We start from the raw sequence: 23,572 nt of genomic DNA, 5'->3' as shown, positions 1-23,572 counted from the left end.
TTGAACTCTTGATATCGGGGTGACAGAGCTCACCGGCGCTTGAACTCTTGATATCGGGGTGACAGAGCTCACCGGCGCTTGACCGGGGTTCTCTCTCCCCACGCGGGAGCGCCCTGTCCCGGGCCGGGAGAGCGAGCCAGCCCTCCGGGAAAGTGAAAGAGAGCGAGAGAAGAGAGGGAGAGCGAGAGGGAGAGAGTGAGAGAAGAGAAGGAGAGGGAGACCGATCCTCCTCCGACTCCGAAAAGTTTGGAGAAGCGAGGTGGGGCGGTGGGAGAAAATGCGCGCGAGAGGGAGGTCGCTTTTTATGAATGGAAATGTATAAACCCAGTGACTCAGTGAGTGTGTCATCTAGCCTCTTTATAAGGGCCAGCGCACGAACATGCCTAAACAGTTCAAACCGCGCTGCTCGCTCCGACAGGCGCTCGGATCTCCTCCCCTCCTGAAGCTCGCCCGTCTGCCCGGCGCTCCCGGCTCTCACCTGCCCGGCCTCTGACCGGTCCCGGTCACCTCCACCTCCCGTCCCGTCCCGTCCACTCCAGTCCCAGAGCCCCGGACGCAGCGCCAGGCGCCTGGAGAAGCGGGGCGCCCCACGTGACGGCTCCCCACCGCCGGCGCTAAATTTCCTTCAGTTTTTTTTTTTTTGGTTTTAATTCGCGGAACCCAACCATGAGACGTGAGTGTTTCCTTTTCCTTCTTTTCATTCATTGATCCGAACCAGCCGCGCGGTCCCGCAGTAGCACGGCCGCGGCCGGCGCCGGGAGGTCCTGCCGGCAACACCGACACCGAGCGGGCGCCGCGGGCACAGCAGTTCTCGGCACAGCAGGACGGGCAGCGTTAGGACCCGCAGCGGTGGTGGTAGCGACAGAGTAGCCACTAATTGTGGTGAGAATTTCAACTACTGGCAGCATTCGAGTTCAAAGCAGCACCAGCAGCAGTATTAGTACAGTAGGTGCCATTAGCAGCCGTATCTGCCTAAGCAGTGGCAGAGTCTTGGTACCACCTGCAGAACTAGTAGTAGCAGCAGAAGGGTCACTGTAAACTGTACACTCTCTGATACTGTAGACTTACAAGCAGCAGTAATAATAATAATGACTCCTCACGGACACCCCACTCAGAGAGCTTTACAGGTGATGGGGATCCCCACCAGTGTGTACCCCCACCTGGATGATGCGCCAGTCTGCTCCCCACACACCAGCTCTCAGTGAGGAGGAGAGCAGAGGGATGGAGCCAGTTCAGAGAGGGGGGTTATTAGGAGGCCATGATGGGTAAAGGCCAGGGGGAAATTTGGCCAGGACACTGGGGTAACACCCCTACTCCTCTCGAGAGACGCCCCGAGATTGTTAATGACCACAGAGAGTCAGGACCTCGGTTTTACGTCTCATCCGAAGGACGGCGCCTGTTTACAGTACAGTGTCCCCGTCACTATACTGGGGCATTAGGACCCACATGGACCGCAGGGTGAGCGCCCCCTGCTGGCCCCACTAACACCTCTTCCAGCAGCAACCTCAGCTTTCCCAGGAGTCTCCCCTCCAGGTACTGGCCAGGCTCACCCTGCTGGGCTTCAGGGGGCTGCAGAGCGATCCAGCAGCTGCCTGGTCCACTGGGAATACTTGTAGAGATACTGGCAGGGGCAGTAATAATACTGGTGAAGAGTGCAGCTCCTCTCTGGTGCAGCAGTCGATCACAGACATACAGCGCCTCACCCTGGTCGGTAGTGAGCTCCGCCACCCCCGGAAGACCAGGGGTTCGACCCGGGCCGTGTTTCGATTGGGACTCCTCTGACACGATCCCCGCACCAAGCCCTGTGATGTTGGCACAGGTGCGAGGAGCACCCAGTCAGTCGGGTCGTGTTCTCAAAGAGAGCGTTTCACTTTTCTCCCCCAAGTTCAAAGCTCTGTGGCCGATGCACCTGCTGGATCAGCAGCAGCTGTGAGGCCAGAGCTGCTCCTCTTACAGGTAGGAGGTGTAGCAGGAGCACCCTTGTGGACAGAATCCGTAAGGGTGATTAGGCAGGAGCAGCGTGGCCGGTCTGATGACGCGGACCTCCATTCGGACAGACAGGTGAGCCGAGGGAAGGGGTCACCACACCCTTCTGCAGATCCAACGGCGCCTGTGGCGAGCGATGATGTCATAGGCTGCCAGGGGTGATGTCATATCCCGCAGCTGCCGTGCCGTGCCGAGTGATGATGTCGCACCTGTCCTCCCCGCAGTGCTCGGAGACTCCTCCCCCCCGCTGCTGCTCTCGCTGCTACTGGCCCAGCTGTCCGCCTTCGCCAGCAGTTCCCCCGCCTCCCGCCGTCACCACGGCGACTTCGACAAGCTGGCCAACCAGACGCTGCACCTGCTCAAGCTGACCAAGGCCCTGCTGGTGAGACCAGAGCACAGGCTGTTCATTAGTGATGGGGAGGAGGAGGACTGGGATGGCACAGGACACGGAGGCAGAGAGGCCCCTGAGCGCGCACTCGTCCTGGGGGGCCCCAGAGCGCGGGGGCGCGCCGGGACCGCGGGGGCGCGCCGCGCCAGCCCGCCCGGTGACGCGCTCTGCGCCTGATACCATCGGCGCGCGGGATCGGATTGCAGTATTTGCAAAAGGAAAAGAGGAAACTGCTTTAGGGAGGGGGGGGGGGGTGGATATACCGTAAACGCACAATTCAAGACGATAATCTGACCCGCTTCCTTGTTAAAGTCGGTGGAACGTGGCCAGAGACATCCGTCTCGACGAGAGAGAGCGAGCGCTTTCACTATCTATCACATTTACCTTTAAAACTCATAAAGGATCTGAGCGGCTTGGGACTTGTCTGCCTCCAGCGCCTCGGACCCTTGGCCCAGAGGGCCAGGGAGTTTATCACTGTGATCAATCCGGCAGGATTCGGATCGTGATCTGTCAGGTCACTGGGAGACTTCCGGCTCAGGACCCCGTTTTCTTCCCCGTATTGGCTCAATGGGTCGGGCGCGCCCCCGGCGTCGCCGGACTGCAGGCACAGGTGGCCCTGTAAGGCTAGTCGGGCCGGGGGTCTCCGGAACCGGCCGCCCGAACGCAGCTCGGCCGGGCGAGAGCGGGCCGGTTAAACGCTGCTCTGCCGCCCTCTGGCGGCCAAACTGAACGATGCGGCTTGAGAGCTCGGGTTACTAGATGCTTCCTGTTGATGATCACCTTCTCCCTCATCGGCCTCTTCTTTCTATTCTTTTCCTTCAGACTAACGATACTGCTGTTGCTTTGAGGTACTGTAATAAACTACTGTACTGTCCAGTCAGTCAGTGTCTCTGTGCTGTAGTGTCCAGTCAATCAGTGTCTCTGTGCTGTAGTGTCCAGTCAGTCAGTCAGTGTCTCTGTGCTGTAGTGTCCAGTCAGTCAGTCAGTGTCACTGTGCTGTAGTGTCCAGTCAGTCAGTGTCTCTGTGCTGTAGTGTCCAGTCAGTCAGTCAGTGTCACTGTGCTGTAGTGTCCAGTATTTATATTGATATTCATTCTTCTGTCTCGTTTAGAAAGATCATGTGGTCGAAGGGGAGATTGAACACCGATTCCACTCTCTCCCAGTCCTGAACAGCAGCGCCAACGACCTCCAAGCATTGCAGGTAGTGTGTCAGTGTGTCAGCTTGTTCCAGACTCTAAAGAAGTTAAAGAAGCTATAGAAGTAATTCCTGATCTTGGATATCAATGCATTTCTCTATAGTTTCCGTTTGTGTCCTCAGTTCAATCTGTGAAAAGAAGAAATCTGGATTAATCTGCTGAACACGCCCTTCAGACTAAAGAGACTCAGTTCCTCCAGCCTGTCTGTGTGGGACAGTCCCTTCAGACTGAAGAGACTCAGTTCCTCCAGCCTGTCTGTGTGGGACACTCCCTTCAGACTGAAGAGACTAATTTCCTCCAGCCTGTGTGTTTGGGACACTCCCTTCAGACTGAAGAGACTCAGTTCCTCCAGCCTGTCAGTGTGGGACAGTCCCTTCAGACTGAAAAGACTCAGTTCCTCCAGCCTGTCAGTGTGGGACACTCCCTTCAGACTGAAGAGACTCAGTTCCTCCAGCCTGTCAGTGTGGGAGAGTCCCTTCAGACTGAAGAGACTCAGTTCCTTTCTCTTCTGTCCCAGGTGAAGGTCACTCTGCCTCAGATGCTGTCTGACTTCTACTCCTACGAGCTGCACTTCGAGTGGCTGAAGAGAGCATCGCGGCCACACGGCCACAGCCACCTGCCCAGAGTGACCGAGGTGCTGACCGTCCTGAAGAGTGTGAACTCCACCCTGCAGAGACAGGTGACTAGTGCTCCTTTTGTCTTCATGAATTATGGTACCCAGACTGTGCTGTAGTGTCCAGTCAGTCAGGGTCACTGTGCTGTAGTGTCCAGTCAGTCAGTCAGTCAGGGTCTCTGTGCTGTAGTGTCCAGTCAGTCAGTGTCTCTGTGCTGTAGTGTCCAGTCAGTCAGTCAGGGTCTCTGTGCTGTAGTGTCCAGTCAGTCAGTCAGGGTCACTGTGCTGTAGTGTCCAGTCAGTCAGGGTCACTGTGCTGTAGTGTCCAGTCAGTCAGTCAGTGTCTCTGTGCTGTAGTGTCCAGTCAGTCAGTGTCTCTGTGCTGTAGTGTCCAGTCAGTCAGTGTCACTGTGCTGTAGTGTCCAGTCAGTCAGTGTCTCTGTGCTGTAGTGTCCAGTCAGTCAGTGTCACTGTGCTGTAGTGTCCAGTCAGTCAGTCAGGGTCACTGTGCTGTAGTGTCCAGTCAGTCAGTCAGGGTCTCTGTGCTGTAGTGTCCAGTCAGTCAGTCAGGGTCACTGTGCTGCAGTGTCCAGTCAGTCAGTCAGGGTCACTGTACTGCAGTGTCCAGTCAGTGTCACTGTGCTGCAGTGTTCAGTCAGTCAGTGTCACTGTGCTGCAGTGTCCAGTCAGTCAGTCAGTCAGTCAGTGTCTCTGTGCTGTAGTGTCCAGTCAGTCAGGGTCTCTGTGCTGTAGTGTCCAGTCAGTCAGTCAGTGTCTCTGTGCTGTAGTGTCCAGTCAGTCAGTCAGTCAGTCAGTGTCTCTGTGCTGTAGTGTCCAGTCAGTCAGTCAGGGTCACTGTGCTGTAGTGTCCAGTCAGTCAGTGTCTCTGTGCTGTAGTGTCCAGTCAGTCAGTCAGGGTCTCTGTGCTGTAGTGTCCAGTCATTGTGAATTTACCCCTGTCTCTCTCTCAGCTGGTGAAGATGGGTCTCTCCCGATTGCCTCCCCCGTCTCCCTCCCTGCCCGCTCACACCCTCCCTCTGTGGGAGGTGGCCCACGCGTCCCGTGAGCTCCTTCAGCAGCTGCGGCTCTTCTCCGACTGGGCGTCCCGCGCCCTCATCGCGCTCAAGAGCAAAGCCTGACCGCACCGCCGGCGGAGGCGGACTTCCTGTCAGGGCAAGGGCCTGTGTTCCACTCACTGAGAAACCACTCCACACGGTCCATCCCCATCACTCTTCCCCAGGGAAACACAATGCAAAGACTTTTGATTCCAGGCAGATTGGTTCCTCATGATCCTCTTGGCCTGTTTTAATTGTGGTCCATTATTGTTGGAATTTTCCATTGGCTCTTATTTATGTATTTATTTATTTATGTATTTATTTATTGTTTTGTTAATTTATTCAACTGTTTTCTCAGTCGTGTTTCCTGTTCTTTAAGAGTGCAGGCTTTGCCTTTGACTGAGAGACCAGTAAACTATAAATGAACCTCTCTCAAGGTCTTCATACTGTACCTTCATTCCGATGTACCGTGAGCAAACTCCTTCATTTTGCAAATATGAATATTCCACTAACTGCCATAAAATGTAGCCACAGCACCGTTGAGGTTATCAACGTGCTGTATCTGTAAACAGGGCAAGGAATGTTTTACACTGACAGAGCAGTCTGAGACTCTCCAGGCTGGACTGGACTGACTGGACTGAGAGCTGGACTAGTTCTTCACTGGGATTATAATCAGACTCCACTGACACTGCCAGAGCAGTCTGAGACTCTCCAGGCTGGACTGGACTGACTGGACTGGGAGCTGGACTAGTTCTTCACTGGGATTATAATCAGACTCCACTGACACTGACAGAGCAGTCTGAGACTCTCCAGGCTGGACTGGGCTGACTGGACTGGGAGCTGGACTAGTTCTTCACTGGGATTATAATCAGACTCCACTGAGACTGCCAGAGCAGTCTGAGACTCTCCAGGCTGGACTGGACTGACTGGACTGGGAGCTGGACTAGTTCTTCACTGGGATTATAATCAGACTCACTGACACTGACAGAGCAGATGTCTTAAAAAAGGATTAAATCCTTTATCCTTGGAAACGTCACTACAAAAATATTTATTGTTTGTTAAACTGATTTAATATTTAGGTATTTACTATTTATATGTATTTTTATTTATTTAAATTAAACAGAAGCTAGTCTTCTGCATTTCCTAATATTTTGTACTTTTGTATTATTAAACTTATTGTCATTTCTCTGTTCTGTATCTGAATGTTGACACACTTATCGCAAGTGTGGTTTTGATACGAAAACGCTAATAAAGCATTATTAATATTTTGATTTGTGTTGTTTCTTTTTTCCATGATCTCTCACTGCTGTCGGGGCGCATCTCTCCGTATTCCTGCGGGATGCAGGATGTGTCTCTGTGTCATCCTCTCATTTTACTCTGCTCTCCTCCCCACTGAGAGCTGGTGTGTGGGGAGCGTTCTGGCGCACTATGGCTGCTGTCGCATCATCCAGGTGGGGCTGCACACTGGTGGGGGTGGTGGAGGGGATCCCCATTACCTGTAAAGCGCTTTGAGTGGAGTGTCCAGAAAAGCGCTATATAAGTGTAAACTATTATTATTATAATTGTGCAGGGGATGCGTACTCACTCAAGACCACAAGACCACTCAGCGTTGGCGTCATCTCTGCCTGTTGCCCTGTGTTGTGCCCGGCCCTGCTGTTTGCAAAATAACCGAGGTTAAGAAACAGGCTTGGATACAGATTTTATTTTTTTCTTTAACACCTTCACAGTTCAGCGAGAAACAGCGCCCCCCCAGGATCGCAGGCGGTACTGCAGCTCACCGGAGTGCGACTATTAACTACGACAAAAGAGAAATAAATCCCATGGGGCAGGAAATTTAAGCAGGTGCTTAGCCCCTCGCCGGTACCTCCTGCTCTGCACCTGTCCTTCCTCCTTCGCTCAGCCCATCATGGGGCCCCCCGGGGACCTGCGGGCGGACCAGAGCGCGTCCTTCTGTTTCGCGGTCTCTCTTCGGGCTCCGTGCTCAAAAGGGCACAGCGAGGTCACACCAAAACGGGGAGGGGAACTCAGCCAACCCCCTTGGGCAGCGGACGTGCTGGGGAGGCGCTGACCCCCGAAAGTGCTGATCAAGCCAGCTGATGTCCTGGGCCCCGGGCGCCCCCTCGCCCCCCGCCTCTCTCTCACAGCTCTTTCACAAACACGTCAGTCACCCTGTACCCCAGCCAGCGCCCCTCCCTCCCCCTCTCGCCCACCCCCCCCTTCTTCCTCAGCCCCTCCCCTTTGCTTGACCCCGCCCCTTCCCCACCCAGCCCCGCCCCCTCGCCGTCCTCCCCCTCACTCAGCTCCTCCCCCTCGCTTGGCTCCGCCCCCTCCCCCTCTCTCCGGTAGCCCAGACTCCGGAAGAAGGCCCCCCCGGCCTTGCTGCCCGCGGGCACGGGGGCGCACACCCTGTCCAGCCCGAGCCGCCGCGCCCGCCTCTCCACCGCGCCCGCCAGGAGGCGCCCTATCCCCTCGCGGCGGTACCAGGATGACACGGCCAGCCGGCACAGCCGCGCCTCCCCGTCGGCCGGGCCCCGGTCCCGGGCCACGCAGCCCACGATCTCCCCCTCCCAGTCCGCCAGCCACACCTCCGGGCTGTCCCTCTCCTCCGCGCGGTCCCGCGCGCCCCTGCGGCGCCTCAGCGCCCCCTGTCCGTCCGCCCGAGCATGGGGGTTCTCCAGGGTGCACTCCTGCCCGGGCTGGGGGCAGCTTCCCAGATAGTCCCAGTAGGGCTGCCGGGAGCCCAGGATCCCCACCGAGCGCGTGAGGGTGACCTTCAGGTAGAGGACGACCAGGAAGACGGGGAGCACGAGGGCGGCGACGAAGGAGTGCAGCAGGAAGCGCAGGGCGGAGCTGAGGACGGCCAGGAGGAGGAGAGCGAGCGGGCGGGTCAGGAGGTAGAGAATTAGTCTGTTCTCTGAGCCCTTGGAGCCCTCCTGAGAGACAGAGAGAGATTAATACAGACCCTAGAGTCACTCCTCCCACACAGAGATTAATACAGACCCTAGAGACACACCTCCCACACAGAGATTAATACAGACCCTAGAGACACTCCTCACACACAGAGATTAATACAGACCCTAATACAGACCCTAGAGACACACCTCACACACAGAGATTAATACAGACCCTAATACAGACCCTAGAGACACTCCTCATACAGAGATTAATACAGACCCTAATACAGACCCCAGAGACACTCCTCACACACAGAGATTAATACAGACCCTAATACAGACCCCAGAGACACTCCTCACACACAGAGATTAATACAGACCCCAGAGACACTCCTCACACAGAGATTAATACAGACCCTAGAGACACTCCTCACACACAGAGATTAATACAGACCCTAGAGACACTCCTCATACAGAGATTAATACAGACCCTAATACAGACCCCAGAGACACTCCTCACACACAGAGATTAATACAGACCCTAATACAGACCCCAGAGACACTCCTCACACACAGAGATTAATACAGACCCTAGAGACACTCCTCATACAGAGATTAATACAGACCCTAATACAGACCCCAGAGACACTCCTCACACACAGAGATTAATACAGACCCTAATACAGACCCCAGAGACACTCCTCACACACAGAGATTAATACTCTAATACAAAGACACACATGCTGACCTTGATCAGTTCTTTGACAAAGTCAATGTCTTCTTCTTTCATCCTCCTTATCACAACTTTGCTGAGATCTATTCGAGTCATCTCTGCTGATAGGGTGATCTCAGATGGTCTCACGATCTCATTTGATGCTAACCTGCACACTTGAGCTCTCCATCAGGGAGAAGGCCAGGACAGTTCTGTAGGAATGCAAGAAAGAGTGTTTAATACAGACACACTGGACAATCCAGTACATGAACACTGCACTGAGAGAGAGAGGGGTTCATACAGACACACTGACTGGACACTCCAGTACATGAACACTGCACTGAGAGAGAGAGGGGTTCATACAGACACACTGACTGGACACTCCAGTACATGAACACTGCACTGAGAGAGAGGGGTTCATACAGACACCCTGACTGGACACTCCAGTACATGAACACTGCACTGAGAGAGAGAGGGGTTAATACAGACACACTGACTGGACACTCCAGTACATGAACACTGCACTGAGAGAGAGGGGTTCATACAGACACACTGACTGGACACTCCAGTACATGAACACTGCACTGAGAGAGAGAGGGGTTCATACAGACACACTGACTGGACACTCCAGTACATGAACACTGCACTGAGAGAGAGAGGGGTTCATACAGACACACTGACTGGACACTCCAGTACATTAACACTGCACTGAGAGAGAGAGGGGTTCATACAGACACACTGACTGGACAGTAGCTTTCAGCCAGCTTGCGTCAAACCTTAACCCTAAAATAAGAGCCCTGAATCTCACGGGTTCGCCCACAAACTAAATTGATCAGAGAAAACACAGCGCTCTGCTGCTCCTTCTGAACCGGGGTTTCTCACAAAAAGACACGAGTACAGGCGAGGGTCTAAACGAGCTGTGACCGACATTTTGCCGGTTGTAAACACTCCAGCTTTCCGCTTCTACCTCGACCAGCAGAGAAACGTGCTCACGATATTAAAACACCGTCTCCCTGCGCTGGTGCTGTGCGCTTGCGCGCTCAGGAGTCCCTGCAAGGCGATATTATCACTTTGTAACAATACCGACCTTAGGGGTCGGTCCGAAACCCCGCAAAACAGCAGAAAACACTTACCTCCACGCCCAGACCCGTAGAACAAACGTACCGGAAGGCAGCCCAGACTCCAGTTGTTACCAGGACAGAAAATACCGTTTACACAAATCGTCCGGCGTCCCCTAAGACACAAGCGCAGAGCCTACAGAAAGACACGGAGAAAGAGGGCTTCACGCCGCGGATACGCTACGCTAACAGCGTAATAGCGCTCCCTGAATAGCACCCTCGGGAACAGAGTCGAGGCGACGCTGTTAGCGTTAGAGTGTCCGTGTATTCGGAATGACGTCATCCGCACGAAGCAACAGCCCCGCCGTAAGTGGCATCGTGAATACTGCGTTTACGCCACGCAAGTGTTAGCATTCCAATGGAAAAATTCGAGCGTTTACGCAAAGAACGTAGGTCTCCTGAAGCCTTTCATTTAAATTATTTCGACAGCTATAGAAACTTTACTGTCAGAAATTCTCTGAGCGTCCACGAACACTGAGGCAGTCCCTGTACGGTCGCTGTCCTGCGTATTGTGACAGAGATCTGAACTCGCTGTTGTCGGATCGGAGAAAGGCTGAAAGAGTTGGGTTTTTTTTTACAAATATTTCATTAAAACGTCAAAAAAAGGTAACAGCGAAAAAGGTTCAAGAAAGAATCTAAATTACATTGTAAACCATGATCCAAGAAACTCCAAAAGACCCTCGCGTTTGTGAAAAAATGACCGTTTATTATAATCAAGCAAAATACTGATATAACATATTCACATAACTCTTTAGGTTTATATACATCGTCTACAACAGATTTCTTACAACACTGCTGTTCGCCCTTCTCTGCGCTCCCTTCATTGAACTTGGTGTCGTTATTGACCAAGACAGAGCAGTCTGAGACTCTCCAGGCTGGACTGGACTGACTGGACTGGGAGCTGGACTAGTTCTTCACTGGGATTATAATCAGACTCCACTGACACTGACAGAGCAGTCTGACACTCTCCAGTTTCGACTGGCTTCACTGTGGTCTTCTAACCTGTCTAATTTAGTAAAGCCTGTCCACAGGGAGAGACTGTAGATCACAAACATCCTGAAGAACTGATTGATTTCTAGACCTGGTTCTATGATAAAGCAGTGACTGTGGCTGTAATATTGGGGCTCTAGATCAGCGCAGTGACTGTGGTTGTGTCTGTAATATTGGGGCTCTAGATCAGCGCAGTGACTGTGGTTGTGTCTGTAATATTGGGCTCTAGATCAGCGCAGTGACTGTGGTTGTGTCTGTAATATTGGTGCTCTAGATCAGCGCAGTGACTGTGTCTGTAATATTGGGGCTCTAGATCAGCGCAGTGACTGTGGTTGTGTCTGTAATATTGGGGCTCTAGATCAGTGCAGTGACTGTGGTTGTGTCTGTAATATTGGGGCTCTAGATCAGTACAGTGACTGTCTGTAATATTGGGGCTCTAGATCAGCGCAGTGACTGTGGCTGTAATGTTGGTGCACAAGATCAGTCTAGTGACTAACAGAGGGGCTCTTTGGCAGTGCAGTGAATGCATATGTAATAGTGGGGTTCTAGATCCATGCAGTGAATGGGGCTTTAATATGGGGGTTCTAGAGCAGAGCGCCGTGTCTGAAACACTGGGGTTTGAGAGCAAGGTAGTTAGTGTAACCGTTTTTCTAGTATCACAGTTCTGGAGGGTGTAGTTCCAGGGCTCTCAAGTACAGTAGGATGGGGTCGGCTGCAGGAGGAAATCAGGGGCCTGACTCGGTACTCAGTAACCACTGACCTTGTGTACACCAAGACACTTCCTTAACCCTCTCTTTAGTCGGAACTGCTGGACAGGTTTGTCCAGACTCTTCGCACCAAGCCCCGATCGAAGCAAAACATCCATCTTATTGCATGTCAACTGGATCCGCGTCTGCGGAAGTACAGTTCGACTCCAGGTTCCTCGCCGTGCCGTGGCCAGGTTCTGGAGATCGGAGTCCGGAGGCTTCGCCGCACAGCTACATGTCTGCGTTAGAATCTGAAATACTATCCGCCATCTTATCCGGCTCTACGGGGACAATGTCCGGAAGCTCATCCGCGCCGCAGTCAAAGCCATGCTGCCGCAAATCTGGGAGATCCACCGGATTGGCGGCCGAAAAGTTGGGGTCGGGCTCGGACCTTGCACCCGTGGAAGAACTGGAGAGATCTGGGCTCGACCCCGAAACAGCGGCCGGAGTCTCGCCGCGCCCATCCCGGTCCGACTCCGTCATCCCGCTGGTGCTGCTCGGGAGATCCGTCGACCTGTCAGGGTCCCGGGAGCCACCCGCCATCCGGTCGCTCCCTGCCGGCTCTGGCACGTCCCGACTTCTCCCGGGAAGCCGCTCAGCTGCTCCCGCCTGCTGCCCGGCTGTGGGGGAGACGCCGTCGGCAGCTGGCAGGAAGTGGGGGACGCTCGCGGTCGGCGCTGCCCGGACCAACGCGGCGGTCCCAAAACTCGTCTCTTCGTAGGCCCCCGTCCACCCGCGCTGATCCTCGGCTCCCGCCGGGCTGTCCCCTGGGGAACTCTCGGGGCGTTCGCTCGGCCCCCGGTGTGGGTCCACCTCCTGAGCGCCATCCCCAATCCCCTGCGTTCCCCTCTCCGGCTGACCGCTCTCCCCAGAGGCGGACAGGTCCCCTTCGGGGTTGAGGATCCCAGGGGTCAGAAAGGAGCAGCTGGTCTCGGGGGACCCCGGGCGTAGAATCGGAGGAGGGGGTTTAGGGTCGGACGCCGCGGGGGCCTCGCGCCGTGCCCCCCCCTCCTGCCTCTGTCCTTCCTGCCCTCCCTCCTCGCCGCTCCCCTCCTCGTGGCCCCCGGCCCGCAGGGAGATGATCCGAACGACGGCGGCGTCGCGCACCTCGCCGGCGCCCCCGCTGCCCCCCCAGTCTCCCGCCCCGGGCCCCCCGACCCCCGTCCCCCGCGAGACGGGCTCAGCGGTCCCGCCTGCCACCCGCGCCAACGCCAGGTCCGTCTCCGCTCGCAGCGCAGGGGGGCCCTTTGGGTCCCCTCCCTCTTGGGGCGCCTCGGTGTAGCGGGGCGGGTGGCCCGCGCAGGGATCGGGGCTGCAGGGCTGGTGGGGATTCTCCTGAAGGGCGCTGGTGCTCACTTCGATGATGACGATCTCCTCTCCCCCCTCGAGGTGGAAAATACTCCCCATGGCCTCCCCGCCAGCCCCCCCAGCTCCTGGCTCTTCCACCTCACCCAGGGGACCCCCTGGGCTCCCGCCGCCGCCGCCGCCCCCTCCCTCGTCCCCCTCCGGGGGCTGCCCCCCGATCAGCGCGATCATTTGGACCCCCTCCGTGCTGCCGGGGCCCACCATCTTGGCCTCATCCCCCAGCTCGATTACGACCTCCTGCCCATCGAGAGGGACCAGGCTCTCCGGGGCTCCCAGGCCCAGGCTGCGCAGCTCCCCGGCGCCCCCCCTCTCCCCCCCGTCTCCCTCGCCGCCCTTCCCCCCTTCCGCGCCCCCCTCCGTCTGAAAACGCAGGACGAACGACCCCCCGCCGCCCTCCACTTCCGTCAGGCTGCGGAGGACGGGGCCTCCCCCCTTCCCACCCGCCTGCCCCGGCGGCCCCCCGTCTCCGGCGGCCCCCCACTCCGGCACCACATTCAGGGAGACGGCGCCCCCCCCAGCGGCCGCCTCGCCCTCCCCGTCTCCGGCCGCCTGGAAGTGCAGGATGAAGGCCTCGCCCTGCCCCTCGCCCTGCGGGAGCCCCCCCGCCGGCCCCGGCCCCCCGCCCCCGCCCCCCGCCTCTCCCGCCGGCTCCCCCTCCTCCCGCCTCGCCCCGGCGGCCTGGAAGTGCAGCACGAACGTCCCCCCCTCCCCCTCCACCTTCTCCAGGTCGGCCACCACTCCGCCGCCGCCGCCGCCCTCCCCGGCCGCCGCCGCCCCCGGCCCCTTCGCCCCCTCCCCCTCCCCGGCCCCGTCCGCGCGGAAGTGCAGGAAGAAGGTCTCGGCGGCCGGCTCCGCGCCGGCCAGGCCCCCCGCCGCCTCCCCCCCCTTCCCCTCGGGCCGCGGCGCCTCCCCTTCCTCGGCGGCGCGGAAGTGCAGCACGAAGGACTCCTCCTCGCCCCCCTTGCCCGCCGGCCCGGCCAGCCCCTCCCCCTGCGCCTGGAAGCGCAGCACGAACGACTCGCCCCCGGGCTCCCCCGCTGCCAGCTGGGCCGGGGGGCCGGGCGCCGGCGGCCCGGCGGGGGGAGGAGGAGGAGGCGGGGGGTCCGGAGGGCAGCCCGGCTGGGTCTTGGCTCTCTTCGCCCCCGGGGGGGAGAGGGAGGGCGGGGCGGGGGCGACCGGGACGGGGTCCCCCGCCGCCCCCCTCCCGCCCCGACCCCGCCTGGCCCGGGGCTGCCGGCCCCCCCTCCTGGTGCGGCCCGGCAGGAGCGGGCCGGCGGCGGGGGGCGCGAGGACGAGGGGCCCGGGCGGCGCCGGCAGGGCCCGCAGGGTCTGGACGGGCTGCAGGGTCTGGATCTGGGGCAGGGGCCGAGACAGGGTCTGGTTCAGAACCGACTGCAGGAACGGGACGGGCTGGACCAGGGAGAGCTGGGCCGGGCCCCCAGGATGGCCGGCGGCGGTGTACGGGCTCGGGGGCACACTCCCGCTCCCGGGGGCTGCGGTGGGCACCAGGAGGAGGCTGGGAGCGCTGCCGCCGGCGGACTGGCACTGGAGCAGGAGGTAGTTCTGGGAGGGGGGCGGGGGCGGGGGCGGGGGCGGGGGCGCCGGGCTGGACAGGGGGATGAGCTGCAGCCCGGAGGTGGTCTGGATCATGAAGTAGTTCTGGGAGGTGTTGGGTGGGATGTCCAGGGCCTGTAGCGCCTGGGGGGCGAGGATGAGGGTGGAGCCGCCGCCGCCGCCGCCGCCGCCGTCGGGCTGAAGCGGCCCGGAGGCGGACGAGGCCGCGGCCGGGTCGCGCCCCCGCGGGCCGGCCGCCCCCCCCGCCTGGTTCCCGGCGGCGTGGGTCCGGAGGTGGCGCTGGAGGTAGGAGGCCATGACGAAGGCCTTGCCGCACAGCGGGCACTTGTGGTCGCGGCGGGCGGAGTGCGTGCGCAGGTGCAGCTGCAGGTTGGAGGAGTGCGTGAAGGTCTTCTGGCACTCCTGGCACTGGTAGGGCCGCTCGCCGGAGTGCGTGCGCTCGTGCTGCCGCAGGTTCGAGGTCTGCGTGAAGGTCTTGCCGCAGTGCGCGCAGGCGTGGGGCCGCAGGCCGGAGTGCAGCTGCCCGTGGCGCCGCAGGCAGGACGTGTTCTTGAAGGACTTGCCGCACTCCTGGCACACGTAGGGCCGCTCGCCCGTGTGCTGGCGCAGGTGGTACTGGTAGTGGGAGCTCCACTTGAAGGTGAGCGGGCAGTAGGGGCACTGGAAGGCGCGCACGCCCGTGTGCACGCGCTGGTGGATGGACAGCAGGGACGAGCGCTTGAAGGACTTGCCGCACTCCGTGCAGCGGTAGGGCCGCTCGCCGGTGTGGTCGCGCACGTGGTAGCGCAGGCCCGAGGAGCCCTTGAAGGACTTGCCGCACTCCAGGCAGCGGTAGGGGCGATCGGAGGAGGAGGAGGAGGAGGCGGCACCTGAGAGAGGGAGAGACGGTTTCACAACACAACGGACCACAACGCGGAGCAGGATCTTTCGGCGGGGGGGGCTGGGGGAGGCTCGAATTCCAGCCCACGCCGAGATGGCGTCTCTTGGCCCTGGCGGTACTGGGGAGGCGGGCCTGCCCCGCGACACAGCCAGGAGAGAAGCGCTCGCTTACCGGTGCCGGCGGGGCCACTCCGGGTCGGCCTCCTCTGGCCCCGCGTGGAGGCCCCTCCTCTGCCGCCTTTCTCCCCGCCCCGGCCTCCTCCTCCTCCTCCCTCCTCCTCCTCCTCCTCCTCGCCGGCCCCCATGGCAGCTTCCTCCTCCGTGGCGACGGCGATGAGGCTGACGTGGATCTCCGTGGGCCCCTCCCCGCCGGCCCCGGCCCCGCCCTCCTCCCGCTCGCCCAGCGAGGCCAGCAGCGAGGGGGGGCAGACGATCTCCGCCTCGGCCTCGGCCAGCAGCCGCTGCTCGGGGGTGTGGGAGCGCTGGTGGGACAGGAGCGAGGACAGGAGCGGGAAGGAGCGGTCGCAGGCCGAGCAGCTGAAGCGCTGGGCGGACTGGGAGAGAGAGAGGGAGTGGGTCTGGGAGAGAGAGAGGGTGAGGTCAGGGGTCGATACAGAAGCTGGCTGGACATTGTAGCACATTAACACTGACTGACATTTGTCCTCTCGGTCCCTCACTCAGTCCTGCCCTCGTCAGGTGTCCTCTCGGTCCCTCACTCGTCAGGTGTCCTCTCGGTCCTCTCACTCGTCAGGTGTCCTCTCGGTCCTCTCACTCAGTCCTGCCCGTGCCAGGTGTCCTATCGGTCCCTCACTCGTCAGGTGTCCTATCGGTCCCTCACTCAGTCCTGCCCTCGTCAGGTGTCCTCTCGGTCCCTCACTCGTCAGGTGTCCTCTCGGTCCCTCACTCGTCAGGTGTCCTCTCGGTCCCTCACTCTGTCCTACCCTCGTCAGGTGTCCTCTCGGTCCCTCACTCTGTCCTACCCTCGTCAGGTGTCCTCTCGGTCCCTCACTCAGTCCTGCGCGCGCCAGGTGTCCTCTCGGTCCCTCACTCTGTCCTACCCTCGTCAGGTGTCCTCTCGGTCTTACCTGCGTCAGGTGTCTGCTCAGACCCACGCTGGTTTTGAAGCTCTTCCCGCAGTACGGACACTCACTGCCAGGGCCCGAAGACTGAGGGAGGGCGCCCTGAGCCTGCTGGGGGCACTGGAACGACTGCAGCAGGTCAAACTGGGGCGCCGGAGAAATCCCAGCGCCCCCCACCCCCACGGTGGCCCCAATCTCCAGGACCTCGCACACCTGGAGCTCTCCGGCGCTGCCGGGGGGGGGGCCCTCGGCGGCCGTCGTCTCCACAACCTCCTCGAAATCGGCCAGCAGGGGCCCGTGGGGGCCCCCCACCAGCCCCACCACCTCCTCCGGGCCCCCGGCCGCCCCACGCTCGTCCCCCTCGCCCTCCGCCCTGCCAGGGACAGAGCCCAGGCCCTGCAGGTGGCCCATCTGGTGCTCCTGCAGCGTCTCCTCCGTGGGGAAGGCCTGGGCGCAGTTCCCACAGCTGTACAGCAGGGCGGCGACGGCGGGGTGGGGGGCCGGCGGCGGAGCCGCCGCGGGGGCGGAGGAGGAGGAGGAGGAGGGGGGAGGCCCCCCGGGCGGGAGCGAGAGGGCGAGGGTCTGTCCGTGCGGGGTCTGGGGCGCCCCGTCGGGGGAGAGGAAGATCTCCCCCGCGCCCCCCTCCGGCCGCAGCCCGTTGGCCGCCCCCGCCGCCCCCGCCGCCGCCGCGCCGTGGCTCCGCACGTGCTCCCGCAGCGCGGCCTCGTCGGCGAAGGCCCGCGGGCAGAGGGCGCAGGCGGGGCGGGCGGCGGCGCGGCCGTGCGCGGCGCGGTGCAGGGCCAGGTTGGACGAGTGGGTGAAGGCCTTGCCGCAGTCGGCGCAGGCGTAGGGCCGCTCGCCACTGTGCACCCGCCGGTGCTGCCGCAGGTTGGTGGACTGCGTGAAGGCCTTGCCGCACACGGGGCAGGCGTAGGGCTTCAGGCCCAGGTGCACGTTCTTGTGGCGCCGCAGGCTGGACGAGTTCTTGAAGGCCTTGGGGCACTGGTCGCAGGCGTAGGGCGACTCGCCGGTGTGCTGGCGCAGGTGGTACTGGTAGTGGGAGCTCCACTTGAAGGTGAGCGGGCAGTAGGGGCACTGGAAGGCGCGGGCCCCCGTGTGCACGCTGCGGTGCACCTGCAGCAGCGAGGAGCGCTTGAAGGCCTTGCCGCAGTCCTCGCACTTGTAGGGCTTCTCGCCGGAGTGCGAGCGCTGGTGGTAAAGCAGCGCCGAGGAGCCCTTGAAGGCCTTGGGGCACAGCGAGCAGCGGTAGGGCCGCTCGTTGTTGTGGCTGCGCTGGTGGTGCGCCAGCCGCGACGACCACTTGAACGACTTGCCGCACTCCAGGCACTGGTAGGGCTGCTCGGCTGGCGGCGGCGGCGCTGGGGTGGGGGGGGCCCTGCCCCCCGGGACCCCCGCCGCCTCTCCGGGGCCCGGGGCCACCGCGGCGGCGGCCGCCCCCTCGCCCTGCCCGCCCCCCGCCCCCAGGCCGGCCAGGGCGGCGAAGGGAGACAGGTCGGCGGAGGCCGGGGGCGCCCCCGCGGGAACGAGGGGCTCCTCGGGGGCCAGCAGCTCCGGCTTGGCGACCAGGGCGGCGACGGAGTTGGCCATGCGCCCTCCTCGGCGCCGGCGCTCTGGACCGGCTGGGCACGGGTGGGTCAGAACCGCTCGGGGGGCCCGGCCTGCTTCATCGCACGGCACCCTGGGAGCTCGGCGGACGTCGCCGGGCCGCGGCGGCGGCGACGCGGGCGGTTCTCTCCTTCCTGGGTCTCGGGCGCCCCTACTCTTCTGTCGGGGGCTTCTGGGGGCGCATGGGGCCCGGCTGCCAACCTCCTCCTACGGAACGGTGCCCGGCGCGCGGGAGTCTGCCAAAGCTCAGAGGACTGTGGGATCTCAGGAAGGACAACTGCAGTCCCGTTGCTGTGGGAAAGCAGAGAGACAGATGTAACAACACCGTCACACCTGGAGCGGATCAGACTGCTACACACTGGGACTGTAACAACACCGTCACACCTGGAGCGGATCAGACTGCTGCACACTGGGACTGTAACAACACCGTCACACCTGGAGCGGATCAGACTGCTACACACTGGGACTGTAACAACACCGTCACACCTGGAGCGGATCAGACTGCTGCACACTGGGCCTGTAACAACACCGTCACACCTGGAGCGGATCAGACTGCTGCACACTGGGCCTGTAACAACACCGTCACACCTGGAGCGGATCAGACTGCTGCACACTGGGACTGTAACAACACCGTCACACCTGGAGCGGATCAGACTGCTGCACACTGGGACTGTAACAACACCGTCACACCTGGAGCGGATCAGACTGCTACACACTGGGACTGTAACAACACCGTCACACCTGGAGCGGATCAGACTGCTGCACACTGGGACTGTAACAACACCGTCACACCTGGAGCGGATCAGACTGCTGCACACTGGGCCTGTAACAACACCGTCACACCTGGAGCGGATCAGACTGCTACACACTGGGCCTGTAACAACACCGTCACACCTGGAGCGGATCAGACTGCTGCACACTGGGCCTGTAACAACACCGTCACACCTGGAGCGGATCAGACTGCTGCACACTGGGCCTGTAACAACACCGTCACACCTGGAGCGGATCAGACTGCTGCACACTGGGACTGTAACAACACTGTCACACCTGGAGCGGATCAGACTGCTACACACTGGGACTGTAACAACACTGTCACACCTGGAGCGGATCAGACTGCTACACACTGGGACTGTAACAACACCGTCACACCTGGAGCGGATCAGACTGCTGCACACTGGGACTGTAACAACACCGTCACACCTGGAGCGGATCAGACTGCTGCACACTGGGACTGTAACAACACCGTCACACCTGGAGCGGATCAGACTGCTGCACACTGGGACTGTAACAACACCGTCACACCTGGAGCGGATCAGACTGCTACACACTGGGACTGTAACAACACCAGGACACCTGGAGCGGATCAGACTGCTGCGCACTGGGACTGTAACAACACCGTCACACCTGGAGCGGATCAGACTGCTACACACTGGGACTGTAACAACACCGTCACACCTGGAGCGGATCAGACTGCTACACACTGGGACTGTAACAACACCGTCACACCTGGAGCGGATCAGACTGCTGCGCACTGGGACTGTAACAACACTGCAACACCTGGAGCGGATCAGACTGCTACACACTGGGACTGTAACAACACCGTCACACCTGGAGCAGATCAGACTGCTGCACACTGGGACTGTAACAACACTGTCACACCTGGAGCGGATCAGACTGCTACACACTGGGACTGTAACAACACCGTCACACCTGGAGCGGATCAGACTGCTACACACTGGGACTGTAACAACACCGTCACACCTGGAGCGGATCAGACTGCTGCGCACTGGGACTGTAACAACACTGTCACACCTGGAGCGGATCAGACTGCTACGCACTGGGACTGTAACAACACCGTCACACCTGGAGCGGATCAGACTGCTACACACTGGGACTGTAACAACACCGTCACACCTGGAGCGGATCAGACTGCTGCGCACTGGGACTGTAACAACACTGTCACACCTGGAGCGGATCAGACTGCTACACACTGGGACTGTAACAACACCGTCACACCTGGAGCGGATCAGACTGCTACACACTGGGACTGTAACAACACCGTCACACCTGGAGCGGATCAGACTGCTGCACACTGGGACTGTAACAACACCGGGACACCTGGAGCGGATCAGACTGCTGCCCACTGGGACTGTAACAACACCGTCACACCTGGAGCGGATCAGACTGCTGCACACTGGGACTGTAACAACACTGCAACACCTGGAGCGGATCAGACTGCTGCACACTGGGACTGTAACAACACCGTCACACCTGGAGCGGATCAGACTGCTGCACACTGGGACTGTAACAACACTGTCACACCTGGAGCGGATCAGACTGCTACACACTGGGACTGAAACAACACCGTCACACCTGGAGCGGATCAGACTGCTGCACACTGGGACTGTAACAACACCGTCACACCTGGAGCGGATCAGACTGCTGCACACTGGGACTGTAACAACACCGTCACACCTGGAGCGGATCAGACTGCTGCACACTGGGACTGTAACAACACCGTCACACCTGGAGCGGATCAGACTGCTACACACTGGGACTGTAACAACACCGTCACACCTGGAGCGGATCAGACTGCTACACACTGGGACTGTGACAACACTGTCACACCTGGAGCGGATCAGACTGCTGCCCACTGGGACTGTAACAACACCGTCACACCTGGAGCGGATCAGACTGCTGCACACTGGGACTGTAACAACACCGTCACACCTGGAGCGGATCAGACTGCTACACACTGGGACTGTGACAACACCGTCACACCTGGAGCGGATCAGACTGCTACACACTGGGACTGTAACAACACCGTCACACCTGGAGCGGATCAGACTGCTGCCCACTGGGACTGTAACAACACCGTCACACCTGGAGCGGATCAGACTGCTACACACTGGGACTGTGACAACACCGTCACACCTGGAGCGGATCAGACTGCTACACACTGGGACTGGAACAACACTAACACCTGGAGCGGATCAGACTGCTGGCTGCGCGGAAACCGGCGGCGGCAGCACTGCGCAAGACCGGGTTTAATCTCTTCTTTCTTTTTCTTTTCCCTGTTTAAATCTCCCAGCTCAGCCGAGAGACGGGAGGAAATACAATCACAGCGACAAGCGCGTCCCACGCGGCCCCGCGAACTGCGCCCCTTTAAGTCGGCCAACCCACAGCGACCCGTCGCCTTTAAGTCCGAGGACCCCCCCTCCTCCTCCTCCTCCCTCTGCACGGCTCAGCGGACCGACTCTCCTTTAACAGGAAAATCTCTCAGAAACTCACCCGTCGGCGGCCCGGCTTCCCTGCCTGTCTTCCGCGCCCCTTCCTAGCCCTTGCCCTGCGCCGGCGGGGTGCGGCAGCGCCAGTCGCGCCGGATTATTGCTGCTGTTATTATTACTCTTTATCTTCCGCTGCGTGCGAGACAAGCAACCTTTAGCGTCTGCGGCACAGACTAACCGCCCCGCCGCCCGCCAGCAACGCCGCTCCGGATTGGCCGTCCTGCCGCCCGTCAGCAACGCCGCTCTGGATTGGCCGCCCCGCCGCCCCTCGCCCGCCTCTCCCATTGGCCGCGGGGCGGAAGGTGCCCGCAGCTGCCGGGCCCCGGCACCCCGACATCGCCCCCCCCCCCCACACACACACACACACACACACACACACACACACACACACACACACACACACACACACACACACACACTGCCTGCCGGGGTCGCCCCCAGCCCGTCTTCGCCAGGCACGGCACCGGGCTTGAAAAAGCAGAGACCTCGGCTTCGGGGTTAGGGGGAGCAACCCAGAACCGGAAGACGGGCCCTAGCCTTCCGCACGGGGTTGTGGGAAATGGAGTTTTTATGTTAAATCGGTTGATGCAGGAACCAAGCGCGCTTCCAAGAGCGGAAAGTTTCAATTATTGTGCATGAAAAGGACCAATTAAGTCTCTAGGCGATAGCTGAGTCTTTAGGGGATCCAAAGATCCGATTGCATGAATGGACTCCACTCATTTGTTTACTCGGTAAAACAACCAGTAGGTACCAGTTCATTATGGCTTCATTTTAATGAGACACACTGCGTTCTACATCCTGACAGGCTGGAGGAACTGAGTCTGAGTTTAGCTCCGTGAAGTTCCCCCTACAGAGAGCACAAACGACGAAACCCACCTCATTCGTTAGTGCTGCGTTTGTGCCGGTTTGTGTCGTTGAAAGTCGCGTTTGTGCTGCTTTCATTGCCGAGATATAGCGCCTTGTTTTTCGGGTGGTCACGTGACCATGCACGGTGACTTTGACCGGTCTGCCGGGTTCAAGCGCTCTGTTACAGTTTAGCTCGTACCCTTAACATTTTAAATCCATATACATACAGTATCATAAACATATGAGCCTCTGTAGATGTGAATAATACTAAGACATGACGCATGCCAACAAGTTAACCAGCTGTGACACAAACCTGTGGTTGTAATGTACGTAAAAGCACCGTGATTGTAAGATCTGTGGGTTTTATTTTCTAAGGCACGTTTTCCTCTTCTGTCCCTACCGTGACGCCAAACGCGTAACTGCGGGATACAATCGCGACAAGACCTCCGCAGCATGTCATGATAGGGACCCCATGCATATCGCCTGTATATCGCGGCAGCGTATATCACGACTGGCGCCTTGCTTCCATGCCACCCTGGCAACGCTCTCCCAACACAGGTCTCATATCAGGACATGAGATACCCAGATAGGACGATATATGGACTTTGTGTCGTGACATGGGGTCAGGGTATGTCCTATCGCGATATACGGGCTAAATGTCACGACGTGGGTGTGGCTGGTTTTGCCATATCGCGATATGGAGTTAAGGAGGAACGCGAGGCGGACGTTGTTGCAACAGTGAAGGGTGTCTGTAGAAGGACCCTGCCGGACCAGGGGGACGTGATATCGGCCATTGACTCCGTTCACGGGCTCGGGAGAGCGAACATGCCCCAGAATGATTATAATACAGTTCACCAGGAGGACGGCGAGGGACACGCTGTGGCGAGGGGCGAGAGGGAATGAGTATTTGAATGAGAACAAACTGAGGTTTGCAGAGGACCTGTCCGCCGTGGACAGGAGCACCAGGAGCCAGCTGTGGCCCCAGGCTGAAGATGCCAGAAAGGGGAGGAGAGCCTGCTTTGTGGGAGCGAGGGCCTCTGTGGAGGGGAAGGAGACCCGCTCCCAGTGACTGCTCAGTTAATGATTATGTTTGGTTTTATTTGTTATAGCAGTATATACTCGTGTTTATTTAGTGTTAGTTTGGAATGGTGTAGTTAAGTATTAAGGACTGTTATAGTTCAGGTTCTTTGAAAAACTCAATAACTCCATAATAAACT

At 59.5% G+C, this 23,572-nt stretch overlaps 3 protein-coding genes across 4 annotated transcripts; 1 reads left to right on the top strand and 2 right to left on the bottom strand.

Annotated features, from left to right (window-relative positions):
* Window positions 1-254: 254 nt before the first annotated feature.
* On the top strand, window positions 255-6,509 carry il11a (interleukin 11a). Its single transcript, XM_088619884.1, has 5 exons — window positions 255-673; window positions 2,211-2,368; window positions 3,486-3,575; window positions 4,088-4,249; window positions 5,155-6,509. The coding sequence occupies exons 1-5, from the start codon at window positions 667-669 to the stop codon at window positions 5,320-5,322; spliced, it is 585 nt and encodes a 194-aa protein (XP_088476010.1). The 5' UTR covers window positions 255-666; the 3' UTR covers window positions 5,323-6,509.
* A 416-nt stretch (window positions 6,510-6,925) lies between these two features.
* On the bottom strand, window positions 6,926-10,306 carry nat14 (N-acetyltransferase 14 (GCN5-related, putative)). Of its 2 annotated transcripts, none has more exons than XM_088619975.1 (3): window positions 10,009-10,306; window positions 8,881-9,056; window positions 6,926-8,171 (listed from the first exon to the last, which is right to left on the bottom strand). In XM_088619975.1, the coding sequence occupies exons 2-3, from the start codon at window positions 8,959-8,961 to the stop codon at window positions 7,377-7,379; spliced, it is 876 nt and encodes a 291-aa protein (XP_088476101.1). In that variant the 5' UTR covers window positions 8,962-9,056; window positions 10,009-10,306; the 3' UTR covers window positions 6,926-7,376. The 2 variants fall into 2 exon arrangements, with proteins under 2 accessions (XP_088476101.1, XP_088476100.1); XM_088619974.1 differs by having other exon boundaries at window positions 9,978-10,244.
* A 341-nt stretch (window positions 10,307-10,647) lies between these two features.
* Window positions 10,648-21,805, bottom strand: znf628 (zinc finger protein 628). Its single transcript, XM_088619967.1, has 4 exons — window positions 21,514-21,805; window positions 16,603-18,513; window positions 15,690-16,095; window positions 10,648-15,507 (listed from the first exon to the last, which is right to left on the bottom strand). Exons 2-4 carry the CDS (start codon window positions 18,202-18,204, stop codon window positions 11,930-11,932), a joined length of 5,586 nt encoding a protein of 1,861 aa, XP_088476093.1. The 5' UTR covers window positions 18,205-18,513; window positions 21,514-21,805; the 3' UTR covers window positions 10,648-11,929.
* Between the last annotated feature and the right edge of the window lie 1,767 nt (window positions 21,806-23,572).

The sequence above is a fragment of the Lepisosteus platostomus genome, chromosome 25 (genome assembly GCF_059453375.1).
Source record: "Lepisosteus platostomus isolate fLepPlt1 chromosome 25, fLepPlt1.hap1, whole genome shotgun sequence".
Classification (NCBI taxonomy): Eukaryota; Metazoa; Chordata; class Actinopteri; order Semionotiformes; family Lepisosteidae; genus Lepisosteus; species Lepisosteus platostomus.
Note: the sequence above shows the minus strand (reverse complement) of the source record. Positions and strands in the feature narration are given on the sequence as shown.

Bases quoted from the DNA above. Each gene is read 5' to 3' on its own strand.
- il11a (XM_088619884.1), top strand. The intron at 2,369-3,485 runs GTGAGACCAGAG...TGTCTCGTTTAG, and splicing joins AGCTGACCAAGGCCCTGCTG to AAAGATCATGTGGTCGAAGG. The intron at 4,250-5,154 runs GTGACTAGTGCT...TCTCTCTCTCAG, and splicing joins ACTCCACCCTGCAGAGACAG to CTGGTGAAGATGGGTCTCTC.
- nat14 (XM_088619975.1), bottom strand. From the start codon at position 8,961: ATGACTCGAATAGATCTCAGCAAAGTTGTGATAAGGAGGATGAAAGAA. The intron at 8,172-8,880 runs GTCAGCATGTGT...TCTGTCTCTCAG, and splicing joins TTGTCAAAGAACTGATCAAG to GAGGGCTCCAAGGGCTCAGA.
- znf628 (XM_088619967.1), bottom strand. From the start codon at position 18,204: ATGGCCAACTCCGTCGCCGCCCTGGTCGCCAAGCCGGAGCTGCTGGCC. The intron at 16,096-16,602 runs GTAAGACCGAGA...TCTCTCTCCCAG, and splicing joins TGAGCAGACACCTGACGCAG to ACCCACTCCCTCTCTCTCTC. The intron at 15,508-15,689 runs GTAAGCGAGCGC...TCCCTCTCTCAG, and splicing joins GAGTGGCCCCGCCGGCACCG to GTGCCGCCTCCTCCTCCTCC.